Source organism: Arvicola amphibius, chromosome 7 (genome assembly GCF_903992535.2).
Source record: "Arvicola amphibius chromosome 7, mArvAmp1.2, whole genome shotgun sequence".
Lineage (NCBI taxonomy): Eukaryota > Metazoa > Chordata > Mammalia > Rodentia > Cricetidae > Arvicola > Arvicola amphibius.
The window spans coordinates 112,399,298-112,412,178 of record NC_052053.1 but is presented as its reverse complement, the minus strand read 5'-3'; the positions used below and the strand labels follow the sequence as shown (position 1 = coordinate 112,412,178).

The window sequence follows — 12,881 nt, the reverse complement described above, 5'->3', positions numbered from 1 at the left end:
TAGTACTACAAGGACATAGTAGGATGGGTTTATTGCTGCTTCCTTTTGAATAAGAAAGCCCTGATATAAAGGACAGAGTGGAGAATCAACTCTAAACTCAGCAGATAGACTCTGTGATTAACACTGCAGATATTAAGTATGAAAGGTGCAGAAAATTTAGTCCCTGCATTCATGTGATATATATGTTTGTTATGTCCTATTGATTGTATCTATCACACTCCCTTGCTTCTCTATAGCAAGGGGTGTGTGTGTGTGTGTGTGTGTGTGTTTTAAAGTTAAGGAAAAGATGGGCTTTAGTTTACTGTTAGCAAATTTTAATGTGTGTATGAATTGCCTCAGGATCTTGTTCAAAACATAGATTCTGGAGCCAGCTAAGTGACTCAGCGGGTAGAGGCACTTGCCACTAAGCCTAATGACTTGAGTTGGAAATCCACTACCTATCTGATGCAAGAGGAGCACTGACTGTGACTGTATTCTTGTGTGAATAGGAAAAACTCTTCCTGTTAGGTGTGGTGGCACATTCCTATGGTTCTTGAATTTCACATATTGAAACAAGATTGTGAATTACAAGCCAGCATGGACTAATAGGCAAATTTGAGGTCATCCTCTATAAACCCATCAGTAAATAACAGGCTTGGTAATGTGTTTATAGCTAGGTTAGTAGAGTGCCTGCCTAGAATGCATGAGATTCTGAATTTAATCTCCAGTGCTTCAAAAATTGGGTTTGGTGGCTTCTACCTGTAATGTCAACATTTGGAAGTTAGAGGCAGAAAAATCAGCGATTTAGGTCATCTTTGACTATGTAGGAATTTGAGCCCATCCTGGCCTATGAGACCTGATCTCAAATCTTCCAAAACAAGCCACTTTGGTATTAGAGTTTGTCAAAATCATGAACAGCCTGAAAGTTATTGGTGTAAATATTAGAGTATTGCCAATAAGTAGTTTCTTTTTAAAATTCTAGAATTTTCTTTGTATGAAATTTTTATTTTTAATGCTGTTAAAAAACCATGAAAATTATAATTATGTTAATGGAATAGAGAACTGCTTGTTCTCTCTGATGGGGAAGCTTTAAAAAAAAAAAGTCAGCCTGAATGTAGAAGAGTATTAGAGTATGGAAAGGTAATGAGGAGGAGGATGAGTAAAAGAAGTTGAAATTAATGTAAAAATTATTGTAAAAGAATCTTTACTGGAGCTGGGCGGTAGTGGCTCACACCTTTAATCCCAGCATTGTGAGGCAGAGGCAGGCAGATCTCTGTGAGTTCGAGGCCAGCCTCAACTACAAGAGCTGGTTCCAGGACAGGCTCCAAAGCTACAGAGAAACCCTGTCTTGAAAAACAAAAGCAGCAAGAACAACAATAAAGAGAATCTTTACTCGATTACATACTATTTTATCTGTTAATATATCTTTTTTTAAAAAAGAATCTTTACTAAGTTACCTACTATTTTGTCTTAATGTATCTTTTTTAAAATATTCAATTAGAAGTTCATTGTAATTGGCTTCGTTTAATTACATTTGATCCTTTTACTACTACACATGATCAATTGAAGAAATTGTAATACTGAATTTTGAACAACTTTTTATCACTTATAGATCATGTGGTGTTTATAAGAAAGTACATGGAAACCACCAAGTACTCTCTCCTGCCCACCAAGTACTCTCTCCTGCCCTCCCTCCTTTCCTCCTCCCGTGTGTGTTTGTGTGTGTGTGTGTGTGTGTGTGCGCGCGCGCGTGTGTGCATGCGTGCGTGCGTATGAGATTTACTTGGCTGTTTTGTTTGTTGCTAGTCAGGCCTCCCCCATGATTGTGAGCACGTGCTTCATTGCTGAGTCCACCTCTAGCCTCTTCTTGAGTGGTTGTAACTGGAACCTGGTGGTAACACTTTTCCTATTCGTTTGTAGTAGTTATATTTGGGCTAAAGACTATTAGTACTGACTTCCCGTGGTGAGAAGAGTGGGATGTTTATTTGGTCTGTGATCTTCAGTTGCTTGTTGACCGATGCTGGAAGGTGGCATAGGGACGAGCTTAGGCTGCTAAGCAGACATTTTTTCCCTTCGTATTTTTCTTTCATCCTTTAATCATCACTATCTTGTCTCCTCTCTGGTTGTCAGATACATATTATAGAAGGTTAGAGAAAGAATTAGGTATAGTAAAATGAAAGTAGCGTTTCTGTCTTGGAAGGAAAACTACTCTCTGTCATACTGAATGAGTGTATTGCATACTCAAAAATATTTTTCTTTTTCTGAGTTTTGTAATTGGATCTAAGTTATGTTGTCATATTTATTACCAAGGAGGCTTAGCAAAAATTTGCTAACTTACTCTTTTCTCAGTTTTCAGCTCATGACCTCATCTCATCTCCAAAATTAAAGCCATCTCAAGGAATGCCAGTCAATGATGATTTGTGTTTTAGCAAAAAAAGGTCATCAAGAAACTTATTTCAGAGTAGTCGGGATTTTAACTCAGATTCAATTCCTATGTGTGGTGCTGGTAAGTAAATGTTTGGGTTAATAAGTGTGTTGAACTGTTAAAGATTCCCTAAATTTCATTATCCATTTAAGGGCCTGTAAAAACTATGTATAATCCAACATGCAAGTCTTTTTAAATAAGTGCTCATTGAAAATTAGCTAAAAAGTGGGCACTTTGACGCAATTGTTTCATGAGATCATAGGTCTGGGCTGTTCATAGTGTAGGACCATGGTCATTTAATAAGCCTCTACTATTTCTTGAGCATTTATACATGCCAGGTACTTTTCTTAGTGCTGGGGATATAGCTTTCAAGAAAGGCACAACAAAGCCAAAAAAGATTTTATTCTATGCTGGATGTGGTGATGCACACCTTTAGTGCTAGTACTAGGGAAGGAGAGACCGGCAGATCTCTGTGGGTGCCAGACCTTGTCTACAAGTTTCAGGCCAGCCAGGACTACATGTGAGACCCTGCCTCAAAAACAAAGGAAACAAAAAAGTTTTAATTCTAGTTGAGCAGGAGAGCAAATATTAAATGAATGCAAGACTTGATAGATTAGGTAGTGATATGGAAGGGGGAATAGGAATATTTTAAACTATATCATTAAAGGCAGCCATATGCAGGGGGGGGATATTTGAGGCAAAGCAGCAGACGTGAGGAAAGAAGAACGTGATTGCAGGGCAGAGTAACTGAGAAAGGTGAACGGAGAACTCTTCACAAAGAGCAGACTAGTGTGATAGGAGCGAAAAGGAGTACATGGCTGAAAATGACAGCGACCCTGGAGGGCTCAGCTGCCAGAGCTCTTAGATGACTGAATGAAGTAACCTTCATTCTGGGGGAATCTTAAAGAAGTGCTGTCACGTGCCTTATGTCCTCCAGGCTCGTTCTGGATGTTACATTTAAAACAGGTGAAAGGAAGACAAAGGGAGGAAGGGAGAAGCGATTGAGTTCCTTGTCATAACCCTGGCTAAGGTTTAGAGAGGATTTAACCAGCGTAACAGTGAATGTAAGAAGTGATTTGATTCTGATTACATGTGAGGGAAAATTGACATGATTTACTGGTACATTCCTTACAGAGAGTGAGAAAGTGGAAGTAAAAATGTAATCTAAGAACATCTGTCAGAAAAATTGAAAAGATGTTTAATTGTGTAAAGTAGGTATTTATCCAGGCATGGTGACGTATGCCAACAGTCCCAGCACTGGGGAGATGGAAGAACTCACTATGTAGACTGACCGGGCTGGCCTTGAACTCACAGAGATCTTCCTGCTTCTACCTCTGTCCCCAGAATACTCTTTGAGCTGTGTCAAGGCAGAATTCCTCTTATTTCTCTCTCTCTCTCTCTCTCTCTCTCTCTCTCTCTCTCTCTCTCTCTCTCTCTTTCTTTTTCTCTCTCTCTCTCTCTTTCTGTGTGTGTGTGTGTGTGTATGTGTGTGTGTGTGTGTGTGGCAAGCAAGACAAGAATAACATTGTTACTGGGAAATCTGATTAGTCATAAGAGTTAAAGTCCAGAATATAATTATACCAATGTTTATGAAATATATATTCATAAAATTACACTTACTTTTACTTTGTTTTTGCTGTTACCTCTCTTCAAAGGTAATACTGCAACTCAGCAGACAAGTCTTCCTGGGAAATGTGGGCAACTTGGATTGTCACAGATAGGTAGTAAAACTGGCAGTGTGGGTTCTGACTTACAGTTCCTGGGAACAGCCAATGGCCATCAAGATAAAGGTATTTATAAATATATATGCTTTCTGACACTAGTTCACATACTACTTTGTTTGATCTTAATGAAAACTTGTTACAATTGAATAATATCGGTGTTTTTCATAATTGTTATTCTAAAATATTAAACTTTAATTTTGATTTAAATATGACTAATTAAAGTTTATAAACTGATGAAGGCTAACATGAATTGAAAATAACATTAAATTAGTACTATGTGCATGCAGTTATTTAAATTTAAAGCTAAGTAGGCTTCATTGTGTCTTTTTAGGAACTATAACTTTCTGACAGGTTGTTTCAGATAAGACAGGATATAAAATGAACATGGTGGCGTATGCCTGTGATCTAAGCAATTAGAATGAGGCAGGACATAAAGTCTGGGCCAGCCTGGGCTTCAGGGTGGGCACCTGTTTCAAAAACAGGAGAATAAATGTAGAGATATAAAAGTCTATTATATATTTATACATACACACACACACATACATACATATATACAAGGGTATACACGGCTTGTTTGCTAACAAGTAGTTGTGAAATTTGGTACCTTATTATAACACTGCTTGCCTAAGACAAACTCTGGGTTCCATCCCACGAACAATTATTTAAAAAAAACAAACAAATAAACAAAAAGCTGTGCCTGTTTTTCGCATGCCTTTAATTCCAGCACTAGGAAGGTGGAGTTAGGAGGATTAGGAAATTCAGTGCCAGCATAGACTGTGTAGTGAGTTTGAAGGCAACTTCACAACAAACAAAAGATGGGACAAAAATAGAGCCGAAAGACAAGATGATAGAATTAAATCAGACTTATTAATAACTGCTACCAACATAAATAAGAAAAACTTACCATTTAAATGATAGTGATGGACTGGAAAAATGACCCAGGTGTGGAGGTACTTGCCTTGCCAGCATAAGGATCTTTGCTCGCAGTCTCTAGCCCCCACATAAATGCCAGACCCAGGACAGGGCACCTGTAGTGCTAGTGTTGACAAAGAGAGGGGCGATTCCTCTGTGTGACTGCCACATTGCTGTGGAACCCAGAGCAGCTGAGGACCAGACATGTGCCTGCACTAAGGAAATAAATCAATGCAATCGAGGGCTCTTCCCTCTGAAGTGCCGTTTAGAGTGTGTGGGGCTGTGGGGGGGAGATTACAGGGAGAGAATACAGCTCCACTGTAGAGAAAGACCCAATGGTAAATACTAAATGTCACACACTTTTTAAAAGTCACTATTTAAAAGGCATCAAAAGTAAGTTGGGGGAAGATAAGGTGCGGAAAAGATACAGTAGACAAATGCTCAAGTATGCGTTGATACAGAATATCTCCATCAAAATTATAATGAATAATTCACTAAAAATTCTCTTAATGTATGTACTTGAAATAAATATGCTTACATAGATACAATTTTATAAAATTACAAGAAGAAAATAACTTTACAAATACAGAATTTTTTAGTAGGATAAGAAAGCTTTGGATTCAAAGGTATGAAGTGTTAGTGCTCAAAATTATTTGTATTCCTGACACCACACAAAGTCATAAATGCTGTGTGAGGGAGTCTGAATGTAAAAAGGGAGGAGCCTTTGAACTCTGAGCCTGTGTGTAGCTGTAAATAACGTATTCTGTTTGTTTTGTTACAGTATATGGTAGCCTAAATTTTGGCAATAAGACTCAGCAAACGTTTGGTAGTCAAACAGAACGAACTTCTTCATACTCTGGTTCAAGTGCAAGCCCAGGACCCTTTATCCTTCCATCCTATCCCCTCTCATCTCCTCGAGCTAGTCCGAAGCACACATCTCCTCTTTCCGTATCTCCAAAGAAATCTCAAGATAATTCCATTAGTTTCTCAAATTCTTGGCCTCTTAAAAGCTTTGAAGGACTATCAAAGCCAAGTCCACAGAAAAAACTTGTCAATCAGAAATCATCTGACCCTACAGGTAGGAATGATGGCAAAGATTGGTGCTTTATTTATGTTTGAATTCATGCTTTGAAGTTAATATATAATGTTAGATTTTAAAACCTGGCTAATTGTATTTTCTTTTGACCTACAAATATTTCAGAAAGTATTTAACAATATATTTGTAAATAACTAAAATTTATTTGAAATGACCATTTCTTGACTTATCCTGCCACTTTAAGATGCTTTTTCAGAACTCAGAAAATAATAATGCTTTATAGTAGAAAGGAACATATTGCTTAAGGGCCTACTGGCAAATTTTTATCATTACAATAAAAGTATCATTTATATTTTACTGTAATATATATTCATGTATTTTATATTCATTAAATGTTTATTATTTGCTAAAATTATTGTAAAACAATTTTGTTATTTGCTGAAATATTACCTCTTAATAATATGCTACTCATATAAAATCATGATATTAGGAATCGGACAAACCCAGTTTCCAAATGAGACTATTAAAAGGTGTTTCTTATATATCCTACATGCTTTCCTGTCCTCAGCCTGTAATCTAACATATTCTCCTTTGGAGATACCCACACAACTAGAGTTCAGTTTATAACCATAAGCTCGATGCTTTCATACTCAGCCTATTTCATCGCAACATTTTCCTCTCACTGATCCTTCACATCCGGTTACTAATTTCTTTGTTTTTCCTATGAGATCAAATATCCTATTGAAAACCAAGACTTCGGTCTGTGGGCATAACACAGTGGTAGAGCCATTGCCCTTGCTATGTGTGAAGTGCTGATTTTGTTCCAAGAATCTCAAATGTGAGTGTGTGTGCTCGGCTTGTTCTCCCCAGTGGCCAATGCTGCTTCACACGCACCAATCCCTGAAGTACTGCTTTTAGAGTTACAGCAAACCAAAAATATAGGCTTCCTGGCTTATTTTAGATTTTTATCATTAGCAAATATTAGTCATGATGACTGAAAATGCAACTTAGTTCATAGTATTTTTATGTAATAGGCCGGGATTTCATATGCTTGTTTTTGCTATATTTATTAGGGAACATTGATGCTTTGTTTCATCTTATTTTACATAATAGTCTGTTTCTAATATAAGATAATCATAGTAGTACTTTCTTGTTGGAACTGCCAGCCTGTAGTTTAGGCTGTCTCAACTAGCTCTTATAACCTAAATTAACCCATTTATATTAATATATGTTCTGCCAAGTGGCATTACCTCTCTCCTATCTTGCACCTACTGTTTTCTCTCCACTCTGGCTGGTGATTCTACCTTTCTTTTTCCCAGAGCTTGCTCTGCCCAGAAGTCCCGCCTATACCTGCTTCCTAGCTATTGGCTGTTCAGCTTTTTATTATACCAGTCAAAGCAATACATTTTCACACAGTGTACAAATATTTCACAACAGATAATGTACTTTTTAATTAAAAATACTATATTCTAAATACTTATGACTAAAACTTACTTCCTCTGAAAAATAAGAGAAAATAAAATACATATTTTTCATATAGGAGAAAATTTTCAAGAAAAAAATACTCCAGTTCAACTTACACCTGCCTTGGTGAGATCACCTTCTTCCCGAAGAGGCCTAAATGGGACTAAGCCTGTCCCTCCCATACCAAGAGGAATAAGCCTTTTGCCTGATAAAGCTGACTTAAGCACAGTGGGACACAAAAAGAAACAGCCTGATGATATTTGGAAAAGTGAAAAAAATAGTCTTACAATTGATCTTTCAGAATTGAATTTCAGGGATAAAGATCTGGATCAAGAAGAGGTGAGAACCCATATCATTTTTAATCATTAAAAACCCGCTTAATATTCTGATATATATCAGTATTTTTATACACACACAGACACACACACACACACATACATATTTGCTGCATGAGGGAAAATGGTACTTTTTATATGTAAGTTTTTCTTACGTATAAAAATAATTTAGTTTGAGGTCTGGTAATATAACTCACTTGTAGCTCAGTTTAGAAGTTCTTTGACTTTTTAGAGATCCATTACCCTTGCAGATTTTAGGAGAATTTCATAGTCTACAAAATGGCTTACTCCTGTTACATCTCCAGAATGTAAGGAGCTATAGAGCTGATTAGTTTCTCTCACTTATAATCTGTGATTTCTATTTTGAGAGTCACTGATTCAATATTAATTGAATTTATACAATATTCTGTCATTGCTGTTTACCAAAAATGTCATGGTTAGTAAGTAATAGGGGGAGTTGTCTTCATAACAACTCACTGCCTAGTAGGTTGTTTATTAGCCAAGCAATAAATCTAGTTTTTACTCTGTGCACATATTAGTATCCATTTTGTTTGTACCAACTGATGATTGGCTAGCTTGGCAAAGTTAATGGAGTTCAAAAAAAATCTAAGGATACCTCTTTCTTTTATACATATATGAATTTAACCTTATGAGTTGTTTTCTTTCCTTTTCTTAGATGCAGAGCTCTCTTAGGTCCCTTCGTAACAGTGCAGCTAAGAAAAGAGCAAAGCTGAGTGGCAGCAGCAGCACTTCTGATATTGACAGTCCCGACTCTGCAATGAAGCTTGAGCTGACCATGGACTCCCCGTCCCGATCGTCCTCTCCAAACATCAGCTCTTATAGTGAAAGTGGAGTTTACAGCCAAGAATCGTTGACCTCTTCTCTTTCTACAACTCCCCAGGGGAAGAGAATAATGTACTTTATTTTCTGACATGTTAATAGTCACCTATAATTGTGATCTAGACCTTAACCACTGTATCTGGAAAAGACTTAAAGCCATTTAATGTTTAGTTCTTAAAGTGTTTAAATACAGCAGGTATGGTGGTGCACACCTTTAATCCTAGCACTGGGAAGGCAGAGGCAGGCAGATCTATGTGTGTTTGAGTATAGTGTGGTCTATTTAGCAAGGTGCAGCAAGGTAGACCTATATATTAAGACCCTGTTAAAAATGAAACAAAGAGTTTAAATAGCTTTAAGATACAGTGTGGCAGTTTACACATACACCTGCCTTATTTACCTCTAGTGGAATAGGGATAGAAAGGGAGTGTGACTGTCCCAGTAACTTAGCTCCTAATTATCATGGGCCTTGTATCAAATGCCAGTTGTTTTCCTAGCATTTGCTCTAATACTCTTTGTCCCTTAGCTTTTCTAGATCATTTGCTTTTTGGCCCATTGTGGTTTTTTTTTTTTTTTTTAATTTTAACTCATCACGAATTGACTCTAGTTCATGAGTAAGCTCTTCCCAGCTATTACCACATTATTTCTAATATCTTATTGCTATAACTTCATAAATCTTGGCACTCCATACTGGTAGCTCAGGTATCCTTGTGAGGAGAGGGCTTGCCTACATAGTACTGCTGGGATTCAAGTCCTGTCTTTCTCACACCAACTTCCCAGAAAGCCTCTGCTCTGAAAAAGTCACCTCCTCCTGGACTCTGGACATTTCTGTGACCATGTACATTTTGAAGTAATTTTCCCTTTATTTGGGACTGAAAGTCCATAGTAGAGTTGCCATTGTATGGGTAGATCGATATATAGTTAAATAATTGCTGAATAGCTTCTCTAAATAGTGGTGTAATTTTATACTCCCATTGGTGATGTAAAAGTTATGACTGTTGCTTATTCTTGCTAAAATTTGATGTGAAACCTTTTTTGTTTTGTTTCCCTTTGGCTTTATTTGGATCCTTGTTAATATAGAGCTATCAGAAGTACATTTTTAAAATTATCTTCAATTTAATGAATTTAATAAACCTCTCATAAATGGAGGTGAAGACTGCCTAATTAAAGGAGAGGTGATGTTTTATTTCAGCAATTATAGAATTTAACTGAATTTTTATGTTCCATTTTAGGAGTTTGTCTTTTATGGTTTTCTCCTTCACATTTTTAACTTAAATCATAACTTATACTTGGAAACATTTCATCTCTGGAAATGCCTTAATTGTTGCTTTCTCGATAGAATATTGGAATATATTTACATAATTGACCTAGAATGACCTTAACAAAGAAACAGCTTACAATGAACATTACACATGTAATATATATATTCCCTATTAAACCTAATGTCCTTCTTTGATAAAGGTGAAATTTTGAATTGTAACTCCTTCAGTTGCAACACAATGTTAAAAATTTGAAGCCAGTTGGGAAGAGAAGTTCATTTTGTATTTGTAACATTTAGAATTATGTATTTCTCCTTTTGTCTCAGAGTTATTTTCTTCAAGTATTGAATGCCTTTTAATAATTTATTTAAATTTATTTTATGCAAATTGGTGGGTGAATGGTGATGTCAGATCTCCTGGAACTGGAGTTACAGACAGTTGTGAGCTGCCATGTGGGTGCTGGGAATTGAACTAGTTCCTCCGGAAGAGCAGCCAGTGCTCTTAACTGATGAGTCATCTCTCTTGCCCCTAAGTATTGAACTCTTTAAGATGGGAATTGACCCATTACCTTTTATGAATTTAAGATTTCTACCATGAGTTTCACTGCTTTGGAATACATTCTCCTGGGGGAATGTCAGTGATCTGAGGATTGAACGCGGCCTTGCAGATGCCAGACAAGCACGGCATTACTGACTGCATCTGCAGCCCTTTTGTGGTTTTCTCGTTTAATGGCTTAGCCATGTTTTCTAGTCTGCTATATAGTTTAAGATGGCCTTACCCTTGGGATTCTCCTGCCTCAGCTTCCCAGGTCTATAATAGTTATTCTTTTTTTTTTCTTTTTTTTTTTGGTTTTTCGAGACAGGGTTTCTCTGCAGCTTTTTTAGAGCCTGTCCTGGAACTAGCTCTTGTAGACCAGGCTGGCCTCGAACTCACAGAGATCCGCCTGCCTCTGCCTCCCGAGTGCTGGGATTAAAGGCGTGCGCCACCACCGCCCGGCTTATAATAGTTATTCTTAACCAGCTTGTTTCTTGCCTCAAGAGTCATGGATAAAGAACATTAATACCTCCTGAGACAAGTCATCTCTCAGTGAGCTGAAAGTGAAACTGTTGAAAACGGCCATCTCGAATGAAGATTTTTCTTTCATCCAACTAAAATATGCTCAGTATGATTGTACATTTCTAGTAGTCTAGAGAAATGGCTCTTTCCAGAGCTTCAAAATGAGCCATCAAAATGGTTCTCTGGGCAAAGGTGCTTTACCCCCAAGCCTGATGACCCGCATTTGAGCTCCAGGACCCTCATGGTAGAAGGAAAGAAACGATTCCTGACCTTCTCTTGCACACTGCTGCACACATATTACTTACACACATATACACATACACTTTTGCATATACAAAGTAAATATTAAAAAAATTAGTTAAATCTCATTTTTTACTAAGGACATTGGAAATTATACATGGTAGCTAGCTGCTAAATTGTGTTGCTTTGTAAAATGTCTGTCACTCATAATATTTACTGGGTTTCTGTGCTTTAGGATTTAATATCCTTTAATGGTGAAAGCTTGCTTTCTTTGTTAAACAAGGCCCGTGGGCCTTCATAATATCTAGATGGTAGAGCAAAAAATAGTTTTAAGAAAGTGGCATTTACAAACTCAACTGTTGCTCCTGTTGATAACACAGTCTTGTCTGTTTCTGTCTGTGTAACAATAGATTGCATGTGTGTAGTGTTTTAGGAGATAACTTAGATCTGCTTCCTAGGCTTGGTGGTATACAAAATTGATTCCCTCACTTGGGAGGCAGAGACAAACGGATCTCTGTGAGTCTCCATAATGGGTTCTACTACAGCCAAGACTACATAATGAGACTAGTCTCAAAGTCAAAGCAAAACAACCCCAGAAGCAACAACAAAAGATTTTTAGTCATAATTTTTCATTCTTGTTTTCTGGCTTATATAGTATCCTAATGTGTTAGTGAAAAGAATGTACAATGAGTGATTTAAGTGTCACACAGTTCTGAATTGTAAATGTTTATTCAATTTACTTTATTTCATTAGGTCAGACATCTTTCCAACATTTGGATCAAAAACTTGTTCAACAAGACTTTGTTCTGCAAAGAAAATCTCCCATGCTGCTGAACAGACTCCTAGTGCAGGTATCTTGTTTTTATAAATATGCTTTCTTAAGAATATGGTTGATTTGTAATATAAAAAGTGATAGAAAATGCATTTTAGATTTAGGTTTTATGCTTACCAATTTGCCATTAACCATAACTCATTAAAAAGCTATTCTAATGAGAGTGAGTATGGCTCTAGTTTTGAAAGAAATATGTTTACTTGACTCAGTCATTGATTTCCCAGGCTCCTCCACGAAATATTTTTATTTAGCTGTGTGGCAGTGTTATATGCCTTTAATCCCAGAACTCATGAGGCAGAAGCAGGCGGATCTCTGTGAGTTCGAGGACAGCCAGAGTTACACAGAAAAACCCTATCTCGGAAAAACCAGAAGAAAAAAAAAAGATATTTTTATTTAATTGCAGTGCATTGAAATCTGACTGTCACCATTTTGAGAGCTCACAGTAATTCTGATATATAACATAGTCTGAGAACATTGGGTATCACAGTGGACAAGTAAAGAAGTATGTATGTTATCTAGGTACGATTACCTAAGACTAGCTAGCTATTATTTGTTTACGTGGACAAGAACAAAGTTAAATACAGAAATGGTATAAAAATGCTAAAGACAACATGCCTTTCCCACAGCTGTGTCTAGAGAATGTTTCTTCATAGAGTTTTACAACGGTTACTGTAAATAACACTGAATTTCCTGATTTTTAAGAGTATCAGTTCCTTCTGTAAGGCTATTATAATTTAAAATGAGGTTTTAGTTTTATTTTTTTGAGAGAAGGGCTCATGCAG

General features: G+C 36.8%; 1 protein-coding gene across 2 annotated transcripts in view; it reads left to right on the top strand.

Annotated features, from left to right (window-relative positions):
* Nucleotides 1-12,881, top strand: part of Togaram1 (TOG array regulator of axonemal microtubules 1) — a 63,454-nt gene that overhangs the window by 15,549 nt on the left and 35,024 nt on the right. For both annotated transcript variants that reach the window (XM_038337551.1, XM_038337550.1), the window contains exons 2-7: nt 2,329-2,485; nt 4,060-4,194; nt 5,822-6,118; nt 7,617-7,879; nt 8,552-8,790; nt 12,021-12,118. In XM_038337551.1, the coding sequence (XP_038193479.1) occupies nt 2,329-2,485; nt 4,060-4,194; nt 5,822-6,118; nt 7,617-7,879; nt 8,552-8,790; nt 12,021-12,118 (1,189 nt within the window). The remainder of the gene's footprint in view (nt 1-2,328; nt 2,486-4,059; nt 4,195-5,821; nt 6,119-7,616; nt 7,880-8,551; nt 8,791-12,020; nt 12,119-12,881) is intronic.